General features: G+C 40.9%; 1 protein-coding gene across 11 annotated transcripts; it reads left to right on the forward strand.

The window, feature by feature from the left end:
* Nucleotides 1-23,285, forward strand: LOC115010569 (macrophage mannose receptor 1-like). 11 transcript variants are annotated; one of them, XM_029435218.1, is made up of 7 exons: nucleotides 1-48; nucleotides 1,157-1,239; nucleotides 2,411-2,589; nucleotides 18,705-18,924; nucleotides 19,387-19,731; nucleotides 20,037-20,134; nucleotides 22,894-23,285. In XM_029435218.1, exons 2-7 carry the CDS (start codon nucleotides 1,203-1,205, stop codon nucleotides 23,017-23,019), a joined length of 1,005 nt encoding a protein of 334 aa, XP_029291078.1. In that variant the 5' UTR covers nucleotides 1-48; nucleotides 1,157-1,202; the 3' UTR covers nucleotides 23,020-23,285. The 11 variants fall into 11 exon arrangements, with proteins under 11 accessions (XP_029291078.1, XP_029291079.1, XP_029291081.1 ...); XM_029435219.1 differs by lacking the exon at nucleotides 1-48 and adding an exon at nucleotides 49-185; XM_029435221.1 differs by lacking the exon at nucleotides 1-48 and adding an exon at nucleotides 244-345.
* Nucleotide 23,286: the final 1 nt, after the last annotated feature.

Below are 23,286 nucleotides of genomic sequence, written 5' to 3' on the forward strand. Positions count from 1 at the left end.
GTGGGATTGTCATTCATGTTACGTAGTGTCCTGCTCGTCCTCTGATTGGTTTGTGTTTGTTTGTTACTTTATATTTTTGTACTTTGTTAGCTTCGGCTTTGCTTTCAATAAAGCTTGTTTTTGTTAACATCATCATCCAGTGACCTGCATTTGGGTCCTCACCTTCACCACACCGTGACAAGCTGGTGAATCCTTTTGAGATTAAGGAAGCAGGGGAGCTTTGTTGTGCGACGTGCTGCCGGTCGAGTCCTTGTGTCTTTGTGCTGTTTCAGCTGTGCTTCCACTGGGCTGATGCACCAGGATGGTCCGTCGAAGGAAGAGAAAGAAAACATGGCTGTGTTTTGGGTATATCAGCTGAGTTTTCGCACCTACGTGCGAAAGGTTTCAGGATGTGAGGGAGGGTCTTGATTCAAAGGATCATGGGAAATTGAGTCCAATAGCTAAATCTCAATGCTATGCGATTCCAACACTAGACTTGTATTAAAGAAGCATAAAGGACAATAAAGCAACTATTACGTTTTATTAAAATCTCTATCACTCTCTGTTAATGTTAAGCCATGCTAGAAGCGCAGCTCTAGGGAAGGCAAAGTCAGTCTGTTGGTCCACCACTTTGTTCCAGACTGAAATATCTCAACAACTATTGGATGTGTTGGAATCCAACACAATTGTCAGGACATTTACTACAGATATTTAGACTCCCAAGAGGAGGCATTTTAAGTACATTACCATCAGCCTCAGCTGTACTTTGTGTTTAGTGCTAATAAGCAAATGTTAGCATGGTAATAGGTGAATTGTGAACAAGGTGAACACTAAACCTGCTTATTATCAGCATGTGAGCATTTAGTCCAAGTTCAACCTTGCAGAGCTGCTATCCTGACTGTAGACTCTTAGGGCCCTCTCTATCTTACACCTGGCACAAAGTGGCGCATAGCGCAGGGCAACTGTCACTGCTGGTTTCAGACGATGCAGTCGTCATTTTCATGCCCCAACCATGTTCTGTAAGTAGCAAATGTACTTGCACCCGTCTGTGTGCCCATGGGCCTGTTGTCTTAAAATTTGATGTCGTGAGGTGCATTGTTGGACCATTTGCATGAAGTCAAATAATGCTGGCATACTGGAAGCCTTGTATGTCTCACATAATACATTCTTTCAACAGCCGCAAGACCGAAGTCACACATTAAAGGAACAGAGAGCAAACAACGATGGACGTAGTTCTTCTGCTCATCATGGCTGCACCAGGCAAGTGTTTTTATGTGTTTATATTATTTGATTACAGTACATTGAGACATCATTGTGGCAACAGAACTCTTATCTGAACACTATTGTGATGCACTTCAGTTATATTATAATTAATGTGCAGACGAACACTGATCTTGAATCCGTCTGAAAGATGCAGGATCCACAGCTCTCCATTATCCTTTAAACTAAAAGAGGGATAAATCAATTAAAATGTACACAGGTACCATTTATACCTGCACTAGTGAACAACAGTGAACCACCTCATTCTATTGGTATTTGTTCTAAATGCAGGAGCCCTCAGGCACATTGGCACCTGGTAGATCTGCCCTGATGCTAGATCTGGGCTTTCACCCATATCTGAAGATAACTTACTCAGTGGTAGAAAAGTACTCGGATCCTTTACTTTAGTAAAATAACCAACACAACAATGTAAAACCTCAACGGGCCTCTTTTGTCTCAAAGGAGCAGCTTAACTCCCTCCGGAGGTCTGAGCTCCTCCAGACACCCGACAAACTCATTTCAGACGCTTGTATCCACGAAAACCTGTTTGATGTACATTTTGTCCTGTGAGAATTGTTTTAAGACAGGCTTGACGTACCTGAATGTACTTAATGTATCAGCAGTAAAAGTAGTCATTGAGCAGTAACATGTCTCCAGTGACTGATATCTGATTCTATGTGACATCATTAGATTGTTAATGCTGATCAATGTTAGAGCAGCGTTACTGTTGGAGCTGCTCCAGATGGAGTTTTAACTACTTTGTGTACACTTGGCTAGTTTAGTCCAGTGGTTCCCAACCTGAGGGTCAGGCCCCTCCAGAGGGTCACCTGGTAGATCTGAGGCATTGTGAGATGATTCATATAAGAAGAGGAGAAACTAAGTTTAATACAGAATGATTAACTGCATTTTAAGATTACTATCATTTGTTTTAAGGTAAAATCTTAAAAATATTTCAGTGTAAAATGTTCTGTAGTAGAAGTATGAAGCAGCATAAAACAGAAATACTACTAAATACTAAACAATTCTGCTGGTATGTAAAGTACTAGAGTAAAATGTAAATGTTAAACTCCACACTGAGTTACAATGACATGTCTGAATACACTGAAATGTGATGTTACAAAGTCAAGTTACAGCCTAAATCTAATCAATGTGCATGTGTGTGTCACTACAGGGCTGTGTGCTGTCTCATCACATGCTGAACGTCAGTTCCATTTTATTTATGATCCGAAGAACATGACTGAAGCACAAAGTTACTGCAGAGAGAAATACACGGACCTGGTCACTGTACACAACATGGAGGATGTGAACACCCTGAACAACATGGTGGATTTAAGCAGAATGAAAGACCCTGTGAGTTCACTTTTCTATCTCTTTCATTTCAAAGTCCTTTTTAATAATTATGTTGGTGACAGGTGGTCTGAAAGGTTCAAATCTGACCCGACATAGTAACTAATAACTAAACTGTATCGCAGTAAAAAGTACAAAATGTCTCTAAAATGTAGTCGAGTAGAAGTATAAAGTGTTTTAGTATAAAACTCCCTCATTGTGTTTCACCAGACAGTGTTTCCCTTTTGAGCTGCAGTGGACGTTATCCTTCATCACTTACATTAAAGTGCTTCACAAGAGCGTCTCTTATAGTCCAGTATGAAGAGGAGGAATGATGAACATGTTTCTATCTTATATGACACCTGAATATTGTTTTAAGACACAAAGAATGTGAACCTGAGCTTTAAGAGCTTTCAAATTGAAACTGTTTTGAAAGTTGAGCCAAAGGAATCATGAAATCCTGTAATAAAGTCGTAGAGGATCAGACTGATGGGCAGTATCAAGACTGTGAATGCAAAGTTTATGTAAATATGTTGCATTGAACAAAAGCTAGAGCAGGGTCTAATTCTTTATATCACAATGAAATATTGCTTTCAGCACATCTGGATAGGTCTTTACGATGACCTGGACAGCTGGAGGTGGTCACTGTCAGACAGAAGTTTCTACAGACCTGGAGAGACAGAGTTCAGACTGTGGGGCTCCTGGACAACCAGACAACTATTTAGGGAAAGGACACTGCACACTGATTGATCATCTGGGACAATGGAGGGACGTGAGTTGTGAAGAATCTCGTCTGACAATCTGCTTAGATGTCAGAGGTGAGAATACTAACTTGTGAAGTTTCTCTTCTCTTTTCTTTCTCTTCATTTATTTTATTTTATTTTGAGCCTATATAGTATCAGTCAATCGGTTCATACAGTTTAGTTCAATTCAAAGTCCTTTACAGGCGACTGAGAAGCAAATAATAAGTAAACATATGGCAGCAAAGGTATTCTCTACCTGCTAGCATTGCTGCCTGTCGCTCCTCTTTTCTTTGTTTAATTATTAATATATTTATATTCATGTGGAGAGACTGATAAGAAATACTCAATAACATTTATTAAGATGATGTCTTACATTTTAATGTTTACAAATGAATGACTTCATTGATGTGATTTCTTATATATCAGTGATTTAAAGATCATATATTATATATTATAAAGGCACCACAGATGTGTTACTGATGGCAGGCTGTATGTTATGGTGCCTCTACACAGAACTTCACTGTCGTCCATTTTCAGGACCGAATGTGACATTTGTCTTGATCAACATCCCGATGACATGGACTGAGGCCCAGAGCTACTGCAGAGCAAACTACAGAGACCTGGCCAGTGTGAGGAACATGGCAGAGAACCAGAAGATACAGGATCTGGTACCTGCTGGGGGCCTAGTCTGGATCGGACTTTCCAGAGACTCCTGGAAGTGGTCGGATGGAAGTGACTCCACATTTAGGTTCTGGGAGGCTGGGGAACCTAACAACTATGGGTACAATCAGGCTTGTGTGGTTGCAGACTTCAACTCCTTTAGACAATGGGGGGACAGGAACTGTGAGAGGAAGTTTGCGTTCATCTGCTACAGTCCACGTGAGTGGTAACCCATGATTCAAATAGTATTTAGATTAAACTTCACTTTAGCATCAAATGTCCTGAATGATAATATAACGAAAACAACACAAAATATCTAATTCTGGATGATAAAGTTGAACTCTAATGATGTTGATCATATGCAGATGATCACTTTGACTTAATGCTGAAAATACCACATTTTCTCTGTCACTGTTTAAACACATGAAATCCAGAGGAATGTCAGAATTATATGGAAAAACTGAGTCTGCTGAAAAAAGAACCAACAATAAATGTTGTGACTGATGAAGTTTGTTTGTGTCTTCAGTTCCAAAGCAAGAGTTGAAATTGTTCAAACTGAAGGTGGAGAAAAGCTCCTCTGTGGATCTGGACGACCCTGCTGTGCTGGAGAACATGTTGCTGACGGTAAATCATCTTTTATACTTTTATGAAGAAACAGAACAACCAGATGAATCTTTAAAGCAAATTCAAATGAGATAAAACTTTATTGATCTCCAGAGGGGGAATTCACATTACAGCAGTACAAGAGACAGAAGAGGTAGGAAACACATGAAGAGATATTTAAACATATTAAACTCTGCAAAATAAGAACATTCAGTAAATGACATTGAAAAGCTGTTTCCATTATACATTACAACACTTTGTCCAAATACAGGACAGGACTTCAGCAGAGCGCTGCTCAAATAACAATCAGTCATACATATGCAGGATGTTGAGGAGGATGAGGAGGATGATGAAGAGGATGAGGAAGAGGAGGATGATGAGGAGGATGAGGAGGATGAGGAAGAGGATGATGATGATGATGATGAGGATGATGATGATGAGGATGATAATGAGGATGATGATGAGGATGATGATGATGGTGATGATGGTGATGAGGATGAGGATGATGAAGATGGTGATGATGTTGATGATGATGATGAAGAGGATGGTGATGAGGATGGTGATGAGGATGATGATGAGGATGGTGATGATGATGAGGATGGTGATGGTGATGATGATGAGGATGGTGATGATGAGGATGATGATGATGATGATGATGATGAGGAGGAGTTTTGTATCTCAGATCAAACAGAAGCTGAAAGGATTGGATGAGAACATCCAAGTGAACTGGAAGAAGCAGCCTGATGAAAAAGTCTTCTACAAGGAGAAGAAGACGAAGGATGAGGAGAAGACGAAGGAGGAGGAGAAGACGAAGGATGAGCTTTAATGTGGAATCTCTGTCTGTTTTTCTTTCTTTCCTCTAAGTCGTCATGTAACGGCTCAGAATAGAGCTGAACAATCAGCTGATTAGTCGATTAGTCACAACTATTCTGATTTGATGCTTTTCTTTGTTATATATGGTCATGAACTTCATGTCTGTGTTCTTTAGACTGTTGCATTTATCTGCTTGACCTGTGGGATATAATGACAGGCATCTTTACTATGTTCTGACATTTTATATGATTAGATTAAATACAATATGATAAGAAACTATAAGATAAAATAAGATTTCACTGAAGGCAACTCCAGTGGAAAAATCACCAATAAAAAAGATGACGTTGTGAAGAATCTTTAAAATCTATTTACATGAGAATTAAATGTTTTTCAAATAAGATGTATAGAAAATAATTGTATGTATTATTCTTATGCTGTCACTTTGTTAGAGATGCAAACATGTGACTTTTCTTAAGTGACTGTAACATCTTCTAAGATAAAATGCTAAATCTCCGCTGGTTCCAGCTTCTTAAATATTAAGACTTGATGTTTGTGTTGTCACAAATGATCATGAACTAAATATCTTTTGGTTTTAAAAGTTAAAGGTTTTTGGGAAAAATGTCATTATGAAATAAAAACTATATCCGATAAAGTAATGTTATTGAGTTTGAATGATTTTGTAGCTCCTCCATTAATGAACACGAGACCGAGGTCTTGTTTTAAAACACGGGGTTTATTCTCATCCATTAATATCATGTTGATGATTTATTAAGTCGAGTTCGGCTATTTTGCTTCCATAACTCGTCTTCTTTCAGACTAATGGAAATAAAACATCCAAAATCTACATTTAGGTTTTTATTATACTGACGTTGTCTATTTGTGTCTGCAGATATCTAAAGTTGGCATTACATAATGCCTCATTCACATATTTAAACATCACATTTCAGAAAACTTCTAATAAAAACATAATTTTCTTAATGTAAGTAATGAACTGGGGAAGTTTTATGGTGATATCTACAGTATTAGTGAAACATTTTACCCTGTTGCCCCGCAGTGTCTTTTGTGGTGGAAAGTTCGAATCAAGTCCTTTTAAACATTACCAGTGAAGTCTGTCATAATGAAAGGAAGATTCTTGAGAAGTTAACTTGTCTTCGGAGTATTTTATTCCTTGCAAAGAAGGATCATCAATCATACAGAGTGAAGGGGTGTGTGTGGAGAGTTCACACAGTTGCAGGTGTTAGATAGACAAAATAAAACAGTGAGGAGAGAGGGGAGAGGAGAACACATAAGAATATGGTGGGAAGAAACAAAGTTACAGAGATAGGCTGAATCTGAAGAAGTTCATTGAACCAAATATTAAACAATAAGAATTCAACATAGACATATGAGATTTTCCATTACACTTTTACAACACGCATCTTTAAAGGCTGAGTCAGAAATCTCCACTTCTGTCACGGCCACGCCTCCTGTCATTCCTTGTGTTTTCCCTGTGTCGCCTGCTTGTTTCTCTCTCTGTGTATGTGTCTGTGATGTGGGCGTGTCGACCCCCTCACTCTCCCTTGATTGCAGTTCAGTCAACTCACCTGCTCCAAGCCTCACTCCTGCCATCCATTAACTCATCAACCCAGCAGTATATCAACCCCAGTCTTCAGCCACTCAGCTATAGTGGTAGTTTGCGTCTCTGGCTGCTTGAATTGTGGATTCAAGTACATTTGCTTGTGTGTTTTCTTCGTATTAACTCTTACTGGTTTTTGTGCTACAGGATCCCTGGCTTCCTGTCCACCCGCCTGCCTGCTACGTTCTATCCACTTCACCCTCTGCCTCCACGAGCCGGATGTTCTCCTGTCCTCCGTCCCCTTTCCCTGGAAACCTCTTCAATAAACCTACCTATTGCTCCAAGTTTGTGTCCTACGTTTGGATCCTTCCCTTGTTGCACACGTGACAACTTCAGCTCCTACACGCAACAAACCTTCCACTTTCATTCCTCTCTATATTCTGAAGCTTTGTACAGAGGGCTTTGTTCACATGTCACTCAGAGCTGATTTGTTTGTTAATGTTGGAGAGATGACGCACAAGGCCAACGAGAAGGAGTTGGACAACGTTGTATTCTCTTGTGTAATAACTGACAAATGCAGACGTCAAGCGCCCAACTCGACCAATAGGAGAAGACCACAACAAAGACAGGAAATGATATATACACGGATGTAACTAGACAGCGGGTCAGTAGAACAGTGGAGAGAGGGCTGTGAAACAGGATGGTCACCCAGCTGGGTATATTTTCCACGCCTGTCTTATCATATTAATAAATGCTTTGTTAAGCAAGAAGTTTGTTAGATTGATTCACCGCAGTTACTCTGTCCTCCAAATTGAACACGAACAGTAACCTAAGTTTTCTAATTGAAATTTGAATTTTAAAAAACTAAAGAATTATGAGGCATCAGGTTTACTGCAAAAAAATACTTTTTATATTTTGAGAAGTTTAAATATTTTGAGAAAAGTAATAAAAAAAAATATATATTATGTTAATGAAATAACTTCTATATATATATATATATATATATATATATATATATAAGTTATTTAATTAAAATAATTATTTTATTCTCAAAATATAAAAAAAATGATGACTCCACTCAATCTTATAAAATATTTTTCCCAAAAGCCACCCTAATACTTTTGTTGTCTATAATAAAGTTTATTAGATTGAAGTATTTTTGTTCTTGTTTTTATCTTGAAAATTATTTTCCCAGTTGTGAATGAGGAGATAATATAATATATATATATAATATATATATGAGTTTGCCCCTTGGTACACAAATTTGGTTGATAAATCTATAAATATTTGGTCTGAAATACTGTTTTGATTTTGCATGTGTGTGTTTCCAGAACTTCTTGCGTTGCCAGAACAATAAAACCAACTACAACTTGGTGTGTGAGACTCTTCAGTTCCTGGACATCATGTGTAGAAGCACCACCGGAGGCCTGGGGCTGCTGGGCCTCTACAGCAACGAATCAAACGTCCACTCAGACCCTGGAGACGCTCACAGAGTACTGCCAGGAGAACCAGGTATGATGCATCGCAGGTACAGAGTTTGTGTATGTGTGTGTGTGTGCACGTGTGTGTGCGTGCGTGCTATTGTTCCTGGTCAGACTCGCAGCACGTGCTGCTGTGGGAACTCTGTCCATCTCAGCTGAAATACTTTGACTCTGTTTGAAATCTCTCTTTTGCTAAAACAGATTAACAAAACAAAGACAACTTGGTTGTAACTTCATTATTCACTCATCTCTCACGAGGAGATTCACGTTGAATTTCCACCACACTGTATAATAGTACAAATTATACAGTATATCATATACTATATAAACCCACAGGGGTAAGTACATAAGCACATTACTGATTATATTTACTAACAAATTAAATAAAATTTTCCACGCAGGACTTTTACTTGTAATGGAGTATGTTTACAGTGTGGTATCTCATACGAAGAGAAGAGATGTATTGTACTAGATCAGCTCATTTTACTGAAGAGGATTTGAATACTTCCATGGCTGGTTTGGTCTTTCTAACTTTAAATAAACGCAAAATAATGTGAAAGTCAAATGTGATCCCTCAGAGCAACTGAGCTGTGTGACAGCAGTCTGCTCGTCCATATGATTCATATAACTAGTGCTGGAACACTGGTACGCCTCACGCCAGTGTCACCGTTATGTATGTGGCTCTGGTATCAGCAAGTCTGGTTATTAAGAAATCTTAATTATAATTAATATTCATAAAACCATTAATATTCATAAATAGGGGTTGATAATAACCAGAACTACATGGAAGTAGGTACATTTGCTCAAAAAGACATTCAAATGGCTATCAGAAGGTATTACTAATTATCAAAATAATTATTATATTTAATATAATTATTAATTATATTAATTTGTATGAATTAATTCATATGAAGCCACCTCAATGGGGGCACCATCTCGATGGAAATTGATAACCAGTTAATGTCGTCTCATAAAATATGCTACACATTGAATTAGGAGATCTGATTAATAATGAAATGAATAGCTATAAACACAATGACCATATCAATAGCTAATAAAAGTTGAAGGATTTCTGAATTCTTTGATAGTAGAGGTTGGCAATACTCAGTCTTGTACAATATCAAACAAACCAGCATGTATATTACAAAAAACATTTATTAATAAGATAAATGTCAAAACACACAATATCTAATACTGAGCAATCAAAAGGAAATATGTACACAAATGTTAGAGTGTGTGTGTGTGTGTGTGTGTGTGTGTGTGTGTGTGTGTGTGTGTGTGTGTGAAAGAGAGAGACAGTGTGTGTGTGTGTGTGTGTGTGTGTGTGTGAGAAAGTGTGTGAAAGAGAGAGACAGTATGTGTGTGTGTGTGTGTGTGTGTGTGTGTGTGTGTGTGTGTGTGTGTGAGAGAGAAAGAGAGAGACAGAGAGTGTGTGTGTGAGAAAGAGAGAGACAGAGAGAGACAGTGTGTGTGTGTGTGTGTGTGTGTGTGTGTGTGTGTGTGTGTGTGTGTGTGTGTGAGAAAGAGAGAGACAGAGAGTGTGTGTGTGAAAGAGAGAGAGTGTATGGGTGCGTGTGCCTGTCAGGTGCGGTGAAAAGAATGCGTGTGAGACCGCACACGCGGAAAGGCTACTGAGCTCTCAGCTCTTAGCTCAGCTGGTGAATCCTTTGAGATGAAGGAAGCTTTGTTGTGCGGCGTGCTGCCGGTCGAGTCCTGGTGTCTTTGTGCTGTTTCAGCTGTGCTTCTACTGGGCTGATGCACCAGGATGGTCCATCGAGCAAAGAGAAAGAAGACATGGCTGTGTTTTGGGTATATCAGCGGAGTTTTCGCACCTACGTGCATAAGGTGACATCAGGTTGCAGGATGTGAGGGAGGGTCTTGATTCAAAGGATCATGGGAAATTGGGTTCAATAGTTCAATCTCGATGCAGTGAGGATCCCAACACTAGTCTTGCATTAAAGAAGCATTAAGGACAATAAAGCCACTATTAAGTTTTCTTAAAATCTCTATTTCACTATCTGTTAATGTTAAGCCATGCTAGCAGCGCAGCTCGAGGGAAGGCAAAGTCAGTCTGTTGGCCCACCACTTTGGTCCAGACTGAAATATCTCAACAACTATTGGATAGGATTAGCTGTGATTTGTTTGATCATCTGCCCAATATTTAGATTAATGACCAAATACCGGCAAACTTAGTTTAGTAGCAATAAGCACATGCTAGCATGCTAAAAGGTGAAATGTGAACAAGGTGAACACTGTAGATACATAGATACTGTAGATGTCATGGTCTTGGTTTTCTGTTTCCTGTTTTATTTTGAAATGTTCACTTCCCCTTGTGTCATGTCTTGCTTTACTTCTTGTCCTTGTGTTTTTCCCTCTGTGATTGTTGACTTGATCCTCCTGTGTCCTTTCACCCTGCCCTCGTGTCTTTGCCTTTTTTCTCCCTGCTGTGGCTTGTGATTAGTGTCTGTCTAAATATACTTGTCTGTCCCATTGTTCCTTGTCTGTTCGCCATCCAAGTTACATTGATGTCACCCATGTTCCCTCGTGCTTCCCTCGTGCTTCCCTTGTGCTTCCTCGTGTCTTCCCTGGTTTGTGTTTTCACTTTAAGTTTTACCTTGTTTTGTATTCTAAAGCTTTTATAAATAAAGCTCTCTTTTTGTTAACCCTTTTTGTCTGGCGTCCTGCGTTTGTGTCCTCCCCTGTAACACATCGTAACATGTACCTGCTTATTAGCATGTGAGCATTTAGCCCAAGTGCATCCTAACAGAGCTAGCATGACTGTAGACTCCTAATGGCCGTCCACACCAAGAATTATAACTATAAAATTAACTTTAAATATAACGATATGAGCATCCTCAGAGATGACTGCTAACGTTTGTAAACGGTGGTGCGCTGACGTGATGACATCTTACTGCTGTAGAGCAGAGAAATTCAGATAAAGATACAAATAATTAAGTAAGAAGAGGAGGAGAGGGACAGATAATGTTAATTTCAATAAGTGCAATTTATTGCTGATAGATTATTTCCGTGCGTGCGTCCAAATTACAATTTGTATATCAATTACTCAACTCGTGTTACCTTTAACTCCCCAGAGGAAAAACCTTGTTGTGTTAATGGGAGTTTGCCCGTCCAGTCTACATGTCCACGGCCTACGACCATGTCCCCCAGGAGACCAGGGGGGGATACAGCGGGGCTATGGGGTACCAGACATCTGATTCTCCTGATCCTTACATTTATGTGTGAGTAATAATAATCTCAAAATATACTATATGTTATAGCACTTTATTATATTTAGTAAATCTCATTTAACCATGTTTATGCAATTTCCACTGCGAGGCCTATCAGCACATTTACATGAAAACTTTACTTCTTTGTTATTTGTTCTGTCTTTGAAACAGTTTGTTCTTCAGTGAGAGAGTTCACTTCACCTTGTAGTAAATCTCCCCTGTGTACAAAATAACATTCATCTAATACGAAGAGAAGAGATCAGCTCATTTTACTGAAGAAGAGGATTTGAATACTTCCATGGCTGGTTTGACCTTTCTAACTTTAAATAAACGCAAAATAATGTGAAAGTCAAATGTGATCCCTCAGAGCAACTGAGCTGCGTGACAGCAGTCTGCTCATCCACATTATTTATATAAATGGGGATGGAACACTGGTACGCCTCACGCCAGTGTCACCGTTGTGTATGTGGTTATGGTATAAGAAAGTCCGGTTATGAACACATTAATTATAATTAATAACACCATTAATATTAATAAATTCATAAATAGGGGTTGATAATAACCAGCACTACATTAAAGTAGGTGCATTAGCTTAAAAAAGACATTAACATGGATATCAGAAGGAATAAATAATTATCAAAATAATTAAATTAAATTAAATTATATTAATTTGTATGCATTAATTTACATCAAGCCACCTCAATGGGGGCACCATCTCGATGGACAATGATAACCAGTTAATGTAGTCCCATAAAATAGTCTCATAAAATATACTAGACATTGAATTAGGAAATCTGATAAATAAACAAATAGCTATAAACACAATGACCATATCAATAGCTAATAAAAGTAGAAGGATTTCTGAATTATTTGATAGTGGAGGTTGGCAATACTCACTCTTCTACAATATTAAAAAAACCTGCATACATATTCTAAAAAGCATTTATTAATAATATAAATGTCATAACACACAATATCTAATACTAAGCAATCAAAACAAAATATGTACACAAATATGAGAGTTTGTGTGTGTGTGTGTGTGTGAAAGAGAGAGACAGAGTGTGTGAGTGTGTGTGCCTGTCGGGGGCGCTCTGAAAACAATGCGTGTGCGGTCCTGAGACCATCTCCACGTGCTCTGCGTACCTGTGCACATACGTGTGTAGAACAAAAGGGAACATATGAAGCGGGAACTTTGAGTCTTTAGCTGTGTGTGTTGCGATCTTAAAAAGACAAATCTACAAATTACTGTGAGATGGTAACGTGTATGGTGATGGAGCCGGGTTAAGAAGATGGTTAGTGTTCATGCTCTGTCTGTGTGTACAATACTAACATATCACATGCTGAAACAACCTCTGGTTGCCTATTAGCTCAATACAACAGATTACACAATACAGTTGAGGGAATAACAAACTAATTAACACATGTACATACATTTACAACAGTATAGCAGTTCTATGCTTACTTAGCCGTGTAAACTTCATTTAGACTAAATAATATACTATGCCCAGTGGAAGTTCAGTTCATGAATGGAAAGGCTACTTAGCTCTCAGCTCTTAGCTTAGCTGTGTAACAATCTGCTTGTTCTTTGGTGCCCTGTTTTATGTTGAAGTGTTCACTCCCCCTTGTTATATGTCTAGTGGTACTTCCTGTATGTGTCTTTACCCTCTCCCTCTGATTGTTAATGTGTTCCTCCTGTGTCCATTTACTCTGCCCTTGTGTTTCCGCCTTTCTCCCCAGCTATGTCTTGTTCCCTCATTCAGTGTCTGTGTATTTATCCTTGTCTGCCCCAGTGTGTTTTGTGGGATTGTCATTCATGTTACGTAGTGTCCTGCTCGTGTCCTGCTCGTGTCCTGCTCGTGTCCTGCTCGGTTTGTGTTTGTTTGTTACTTTATATTTTTGTACTTTGTTAGCTTCGGCTTTGTTTTCAATAAAGCTTGTTTTTGTTAACATCATCGTCCAGTGAACTGCATTTGGGTCCTCACCTTCACCATACCGTGACAGTACAATCCCACCAAAGAAATGGACCCAGCAGTGCTTGATGACGAGGATTATTTTTGTCTATATGTCGAGTTAATATGTCTTTTGCGTCAATGGAAGCCGCCTGTGGAAGGGACCAGCAGGCCCTTCGACAGGCCTTGGTTGAGGAGTCTTCTGCCTGAGGTACTTAGGGATTTCCTCAACCTTGCCGATCTGTCTGCCTTTCCGTCAGCTAGGCAGACCCCCGTGCCTGCAGCCGGACCTCCGCAGACCTCCGTTCCTGCTGCTGGACTTCTGCAGACCCCGGCTGTCCCCCAGCTGCCACTGTAGACCCCGGCCATCCCCCTGCCGCCTCTGCAGACCCCGGCCGTCTACCTGCCGCCTCTGCAGACCCCGGCCGTCTACCTGCCGCCTCTGCAGACCCTGGCCGTCTACCTGCCGCCTCTGCAGATCCCGGCCGTCCCCCTGCCGCCTCTGCAGATCCCGGCCGTCCCCCTGCCGCCTCTGCAGACCCCGGCCGTCCCCCTGCTACCTCTGCAGACCCCGGCCATCTACCTGCCACCTCTGCAAACCCCGACCAAGTGATGGACAAGCTTTTTGACCCTGCAGACTCTTTTTTTTGTAATTATGGTGAGTAGACAAGAGCTCCCAGGTGGGATGTCCCCGACCCATTTTTGGGTACTCGCCTGGCCCTGGGAGGACATCGCAGTCTTCGGAGGACTACCAGGCTTCATAGCAAGAGCTTCAAACGGTGGCACATAAAGTCTCACACCCCAGCTAATGCTGCTGGGCCGCAACATATTCCAGCAGTTTCTACCTCCGAGCCGCCGCTCTTCCCAGCAGTACCTGCTTCAGTTCAGGGTCTGGCAGCCGTGCCGTGGCAGACCCCATTCCTGCTGCCGGACCTCCGCTGTTCCCCAGCTGCCCCTCACGGCCCCACCTGTTCCCCAGCTGCCCCTCACGGCCCCACCTGTTCCCCAGCTGCCCCTCAAGGCCCCACCTGTTCCCCAGCTGCCTTCCAGCTGCCCCTCGGGGCCCCAGATGTTCCCCAGCTGTTCCCCAGCTGTTCCCCAGCTGGCCTTCGAGGCCAAAGTCCCTGTTCCTGCTGTTGGGCCCCGACAGCCTCCAGTTCCTGCTGCCGGGTCGCGACAGCCTCCTGTTTCTGCTGCCGGGCCGCGACAGCCCCCTGTGCTCCCATCTCCTCCCAAGACCCCTGTGCTCCCATCTCCTCCCGAGACCCCTTTGCTCCCATCTCTTCCCGAGACCCCTTTGCTCCCCTCTCTTCCCGAGACCCCTTCGCTCCCCTCTCTTCCCGAGATCCCTTCGCTCCCCTCTCTTCCCGAGACCCCTTCGCTCCCCTCTCTTCCCGAGACCCTAGTGCTTCCTCCAGCCCGGCCTCTCCGCCGGCCTCCTGAGCGGCTCGCCCGCATCCTGCCCGGCCTCCCCATAGGCCTCCTGAGCGGCTCCACCCGCATCCTGCCGGGCTGCTTCGCCGCCTTAAACCCTACTCTGGACCCCCTCCTTCCGCCCTGCTGGTTTTGTTTTTGTTTTGCTTTTTGGATGTCTGGGATCCGTCCCTAGAGATGGGGGGGGGGGGGGGGGGTTCTGTAACAATCTGCTTGTTCTTTGGTGTCCTGTTTTATGTTGAAGTGTTCCCTTGTTATATGTCTAGTGGTACTTCCTGTCTATGTCTTTACCCTCCCCTTCTGATTGTTAATGTGTTCCTCCTGTGTCTATTTACTCTGCCCTTGTGTTTCTGCCTTTCTCCCCAGCTGTGTCTTGTTCCCTCGTTTGGTGTCTGTGTATTTATCCCTGTCAGCCCCAGTGTGTTTTGTGGGATTGTCATTCATGTTACGTAGTGTCCTGCTCGTCCCCTGATTGGTTTGTGTTTGTTTGTTACTTTATATTTTTGTACTTTGTTAGCTTCGGCTTTGCTTTCAATAAAGCTTGTTTTTGTTAACATCATCATCCAGTGACCTGCATTTGGGTCCTCACCTTCACCACACCGTGACAAGCTGGTGAATCATTTTGAGATTAAGGAAGCAGGGGAGCTTTGTTGTGCGACGTGCTGCCGGTCGAGTCCTTGTGTCTTTGTGCTGTTTCAGCTGTGCTTCCACTGGGCTGATGCACCAGGATGGTCCGTCGAAGGAAGAGAAAGAAAACATGGCTGTGTTTTGGGTATATCAGCTGAGTTTTCGCACCTACGTGCGAAAGGTTTCAGGATGTGAGGAAGGGTCTTGATTCAAAGGATCATGGGAAATTGAGTCCAATAGCTAAATCTCAATGCTATGCGATTCCAACACTAGACTTGTATTAAAGAAGCATAAAGGACAATAAAGCAACTATTACATTTTCTTAAAATCTCTATCACTCTCTGTTAATGTTAGGAAGGCAAAGTCAGTCTGTTGGTCCACCACTTTGTTCCAGACTGAAATATCTCAACAACTATTGGATGTGTTGGATGGAAATTATGTTCAGACATTCATGATCCCCAGAGGATGAATCCTACTGACTTTGGTGAATCCCTGATGTTTACTCTAAAGCCACAGCCAAAGGTTTACTTTTGTGGTTCAGTCTGAAACATCTTAATAACAATAAGAGCAATTGTCAGGACATTTACTACAGATATTTAGGCTCCCAAGAGGAGGCATTTTAAGTACATTACCATCAGCCTCAGCTGTACTTTGTGTTTAGTGCTAATAAGCAAATGTTATCATGCTAATAGGTGAATTGTGAACAAGGTGAACACTAAACCTGCTTATTATCAGCATGTGAGCATTTAGTCCAAGTTCAACCTTGCAGAGCTGCTATCCTGACTGTAGACTCTTAGGGCCCTCTCTATCTTACACCTGGCACAAAGTGGCGCATAGCGCAGGGCAACTGTCACTGCTGGTTTCAGACGATGCAGTCGTCATTTTCATGCCCCAACCATGTTCTGTAAGTAGCAAATGTACTTGCACCCGTCTGTGTGCCCATGGGCCTGTTGTCTTAAAATTTGATGTTGTGAGGTGCATTGTTGGACCATTTGCATGAAGTCAAATAATGCTGGCGTACTGGAAGCCTTGTATGTCTCACATAATACATTCTTTCAACAGCCGCAAGACCGAAGTCACACATTAAAGGAACAGAGAGCAAACAAAGATGGACGTAGTTCTTCTGCTCATCATGGCTGCACCAGGCAAGTGTTTTATATGTGTTTATATTATTTGATTACAGTACATTGAGACATCATTGTGGCAACAGAACTCTTATCTGAACACTATTGTGATGCACTTCAGTTATATTATAATTAATGTGCAGTCTGAAAGATGCAGGATCCACAGGTCTCCATTATCCTTTAAACTAAACGAGGGATAAATCAATTAAAATGTACACAGGTACCATTTATACCTGCACTAGTGAACAACAGTGAACCACCTCATTCTATTGGTATTTGTTCTAAAGGCAGGAGCCCTCAGGCACATTGGCCCCTGGTAGATCTGCCCTGATGCTAGATCTGGGCTTTCACCCATATCTGAAGATAACTTACTCAGTGGTAGAAAAGTACTCGGATCCTTTACTTTAGTAAAATAACCAACACAACAATGTAAAACCTCAACGGGCCTCTTTTGTCTCAAAGGAGCAGCTTAACTCCCTCCGGAGGTCTGAGCTCCTCCAGACACCCGACAAACTCATTTCAGACGCTTGTATCCACGAAAACCTGTTTGATGTACATTTTGTCCTGTGAGAATTGTTTTAAGACAGGCTTGACGTACCTGAATGTACTTAATGTATCAGCAGTAAAAGTAGTCATTGAGCAGTAACATGTCTCCAGTGACTGATATCTGATTCTATGTGACATCATTAGATTGTTAATGCTGATCAATGTTAGAGCAGCGTTACTGTTGGAGCTGCTCCAGATGGAGTTTTAACTACTTTGTGTACAGTTGGCTAGTTTAGTCCAGTGGTTCCCAACCTGAGGGTCAGGCCCCTCCAGAGGGTCACCTGGTAGATCTGAGGCGTTGTGAGATGATTCATATAAGAAGAGGAGAAACTAAGTTTAATACAGAATGATTAACTGTATTTTAAGATTACTATCATTTGTTTTAAGGTAAAATCTTAAAAATATTTCCGTGTAAAATGTTCTGTAGTAGAAGTATGAAGCAGCATAAAACAGAAATACTACTAAATACTAAACAATTCTGCTGGTATGTAAAGTACTAGAGTAAAATGTAAATGTTAAACTCCACACTGAGTTACAATGACACGTCTGAATACACTGAAATGTGATGTTACAAAGTCAAGTTACAGCCTAAATCTAATCAATGTGCATGTGTGTGTCACTACAGGGCTGTGTGCTGTCTCATCACATGCTGAACGTCAGTTCCATTTTATTTATGATCTGAAGAACATGACTGAAGCACAAAGTTACTGCAGAGAGAAATACACGGACCTGGCCACTGTACACAACATGGAGGATGTGAACACCCTGAACGACACGGTGGATTTAAGCAGAATGAAAGACCCTGTGAGTTCACTTTTCTATCTCTTTCATTTCAAAGTCCTTTTTAATAATTATGTTGGTGACAGGTGGTCTGAAAGGTTAAAATCTGACCCGACATAGTAACTAATAACTAAACTGTATCGCAGTAAAAAGTACAAAATGTCTCTAAAATGTAGTCGAGTAGAAGTATAAAGTGTTTTAGTATAAAACTCCCTCATTGTGTTTCACCAGACAGTGTTTCCCTTTTGAGCTGCAGTGGACGTTATCCTTCATCACTTACATTAAAGTGCTTCACAAGAGCGTCTCTTATAGTCCAGTATGAAGAGGAGGAATGATGAACATGTTTCTATCTTATATGACACCTGAATATTGTTTTAAGACACAAAGAATGTGAACCTGATCTTTAAGAGCTTTCAAATTGAAACTGTTTTGAAAGTTGAGCCAAAGGAATCATGAAATCCTGTAATAAAGTCGTAGAGGATCAGACTGATGGGCAGTATCAAGACTGTGAATGCAAAGTTTATGTAAATATGTTGCATTGAACAAAAGCTAGAGCAGGGTCTAATTCTTTATATCACAATGAAATATTGCTTTCAGCTCACCTGGATAGGTCTTTATAATGACCGGGACAGCTGGAGGTGGTCACTGTCAGACAGAAGTTTCTACAGACCCGGAGAGACAGAGTTCAGACTGTGGACTCTTGGACAACCAAACAACTATAAAAAGCAACAACACTGCACGTTCATTAATCCTTCAGGACGATGGTGGGACGTGAGTTGTGAAGGATCTCGTCTGTCAATCTGCTTAGATGTCAGAGGTGAGAATACTAACTTGTGAAGTTTCTCTTCTCTTTTCTTTCTCTTCATTTATTTTATTTTATTTTGAGCCTATATAGTATCAGTCAATCAGTTCATACAGTTTAGTTCAATTCAAAGTCCTTTACAGGCGACTGAGAAGCAAATAATAAGTAAACATATGGCAGCAAAGGTATTCTCTACCTGCTAGCATTGCTGCCTGTCGCTCCTCTTTTCTTTGTTTAATTATTAATATATTTATATTCATGTGGAGAGACTGATAAGAAATACTCAATAACATTTATTAAGATGATGTCTTACATTTTAATGTTTACAAATGAATGACTTCATTGATGTGATTTCTTATATATCAGTGATTTAAAGATCATATATTATATATTATAAAGGCACCACAGATGTGTTACTGATGGCAGGCTGTATGTTATGGTGCCTCTACACAGAACTTCACTGTCGTCCATTTTCAGGACTGAATGTGACATTTGTCTTGATCAACATCCCGATGACATGGACTGAGGCCCAGAGCTACTGCAGAGCAAACTACACAGACCTGGCCAGTGTGAGGAACATGGCAGAGAGCCAGAAGATACAGGATCTGGTACCTTATCGGACTACAGTCTGGATCGGACTTTCCAGAGACTTCTGGAAGTGGTCAGATGGAAGTAACTCCACATTTAGCTTCTGGGAGGCTGGGGAACCTAACAACAACTATGGGAACAATGAGGCTTGTGTGGTTGCATACTTCAACTCCTCTGGACAATGGGGGGACGTTCCCTGTGGGAGGAAGTACCCGTTCATCTGCTACAGTCCACGTGAGTGGTAACCCATGATTCAAATAGTATTTAGATTAAACTTCACTTTAGCATCAAATGTCCTGAATGATAATATAACAAACAACACAAAATATCTAATTCTGGATGATAAAGTTGAACTCTAATGATGTTGATCATATGCAGATGATCACTTTGACTTAATGCTGAAAATACCACATTTTCTCTGTCACTGTTTAAACACATGAAATCCAGAGGAATGTCAGAATTATATGGAAAAACTGAGTCTGCTGAAAAAAGAACCAACAATAAATGTTGTGACTGATGAAGTTTGTTTGTGTCTTCAGTTCCAAAGCAAGAGTTGAAATTGTTCAAACTGAAGGTGAAGACAAGCTCCTCTGTGGATCTGGACGACCCTGCTGTGCTGGAGAACATGTTGCTGACGGTAAATCATCTTTTATACTTTTATGAAGAAACAGAACAACCAGATGAATCTTTAAAGCAAATTCAAATGAGATAAAACTTTATTGATCTCCAGAGGGGGAATTCACATTACAGCAGTACAAGAGACAGAAGAGGTAGGAAACACATGAAGAGATATTTAAACATATTAAACTCTGCAAAATAAGAACATTCAGTAAATGACATTGAAAAGCTGTTTCCATTATACATTACAACACTTTGTCCAAATACAGGACAGGACTTCAGCAGAGCGCTGCTCAAATAACAATCAGTCATACATATGCAGGATGATGAGGAGGATGAGGAGGAGGATGAAGAGGATGAGGATGAGGAGGATGAGGAGGATGATGAAGAGGATGAGGATGATGAGGATGATGATGAGGATGATGAGGATGATGATGATGATGATGATGAGGAGGATGATGATGAGGATGATGATGATGATGATGAGGATGATGATGAGGATGATGAGGATGATGAGGATGATGATGATGATGATGAGGATGGTGATGAGGATGATGATGATGAGGATGAAGAGGATGAGGATGATGATGATGATGAGGATAATGATGATGATGATGAAGAGGATGAGGATGAGGATGAGGATGATGATGATGATGAGGATGATGATGAGGATGAAGAGGATGAGGATGATGATGATGAGGATGATGATGATGATGAAGAGGATAAGGATGAGGATGAGGATGAGGATGATGATGATGGTGATGATGATGGTGATGATGAGGATGATGAGGATGATGAGGATGAAGAGGATGAGGATGATGATGAGGATGATGATGATGATGATGATGATGATGGTGATGAGGATGATGAAGAGGATGAGGATGATGACGATGGTGATGATGAGGATGATGATGAGGATGATGATGATGATGATGAGGATGATGGTGATGATGAGGATGATGAGGATGATGAAGAGGATGATGATGATGATGATGATGATGAGTAAGGGTGATGATGTTGATGTTGATGATGATGATGATGAAGAGGATGGTGATGATGATGATGATGATGAAGAGGATGTTGATGATGATGGTGATGATGATGTTGATGATGATGATGAGTGAGGATGATGATAATGTTGATGATGATGATGAAGAGGATGGTGATGAGGATGATGATGTTGATGATGATGAGGATGATGATGATGATGAGGATGGTGATGATGATGATGATGAGGATGATGATGATGGTGATGGTGATGTTGATGATGATGATGAAGAGGATGTTGATGATGGTGATGAGGATGATGAGGATGATGAGGATGATGATGATGATGATGAGGATGGTGATGAGGATGATGATGATGAGGATGAAGAGGATGAGGATGATGATGATGATGAGGATAATGATGATGATGATGAAGAGGATGAGGATGAGGATGAGGATGATGATGATGATGAGGATGATGATGAGGATGAAGAGGATGAGGATGATGATGATGAGGATGATGATGATGATGAAGAGGATAAGGATGAGGATGATGATGATGATGATGATGAGGATGATGATGAGGATGAGGATGATGATGATGGTGATGATGATGGTGATGATGAGGATGATGAGGATGATGAGGATGAAGAGGATGAGGATGATGATGAGGATGATGATGATGATGATGATGATGGTGATGAGGATGATGAAGAGGATGAGGATGATGACGATGGTGATGATGAGGATGATGATGAGGATGATGATGATGATGATGAGGATGATGGTGATGATGAGGATGATGAGGATGATGAAGAGGATGATGATGATGATGATGATGATGAGTAAGGGTGATGATGTTGATGTTGATGATGATGATGATGAAGAGGATGGTGATGATGATGATGATGATGAAGAGGATGTTGATGATGATGGTGATGATGATGTTGATGATGATGATGAGTGAGGATGATGATAATGTTGATGATGATGATGAAGAGGATGGTGATGAGGATGATGATGTTGATGATGATGAGGATGATGATGATGATGAAGATGGTGATGATGATGATGAGGATGATGATGATGGTGATGGTGATGTTGATGATGATGATGAAGAGGATGTTGATGATGGTGATGAGGATGATGATGATGGTGATGGTGATGATGTTGATGATGAAGAGGATGGTGATGATGGTGATGGCGATGATGATGATGTTGATGATGATGAAGAGGATGGTGATGATGATGATGATGATGAGAATGATGAGCATGGTGATGATGAGGATAATGATGATGATGATGATGATGATGTTGATGATGAAGAGGATGGTGATGATGGTGATGGCGATGATGTTGATGATGATGAAGAGGATGGTGATGATGATGATGATGAGAATGATGAGCATGGTGATGATGAGGATAATGATGATGATGATGATGATGATGAGGATGATGATGAGGATGATGAGGATGATGAGGATGATGATGATGAGGATGATGAGGATGATGAAGAGGATGATGAAGAGGATGATGAGGATGATGAGGATGAGGATGAGGATGAGGATGAGGATGATGATGAGGATGAAGAGGATGAAGAGGATGATGAGGATGATGATGAGGATGATGAGGATGATGAGGATGATGATGATGAGGATGATGAGGATGAGGATGATGAAGATGATGAGGATGATGATGATGATGATGATGATGAGGATGGTGATGATGAGGATGGTGATGATCAGGATGATGATGATGATGATGATGATGAGGAGGAGTTTTGTATCTCAGATCAAACAGAAGCTGAAGGGATTGGATGAGAACATCCAAGTGAACTGGAAGAAGCAGCCTGATGGAAAAGTCTTCTACAAGGAGAAGAAGACGAAGGAGGAGGAGAAGACGAAGGAGGAGCTTTAATGTGGAATCTCTGTCTGTTTTTCTTTCTTTCCTCTAAGTCGTCATGTAACGGCTCAGAATAGAGCTGAACAATCAGCTGATTAGTCGATTAGTCACAACTATTCTGATTTGATGCTTTTCTTTGTTATATATGGTCATGAACTTCATGTCTGTGTTCTTTAGACTGTTGCATTTATCTGCTTGACCTGTGGGATATAATGACAGGCATCTTTACTATGTTCTGACATTTTATATGATTAGATTAAATACAATATGATAAGAAACTAT

The sequence above is a fragment of the Cottoperca gobio genome, chromosome 7, assembly GCF_900634415.1.
Source record: "Cottoperca gobio chromosome 7, fCotGob3.1, whole genome shotgun sequence".
Lineage (NCBI taxonomy): Eukaryota > Metazoa > Chordata > Actinopteri > Perciformes > Bovichtidae > Cottoperca > Cottoperca gobio.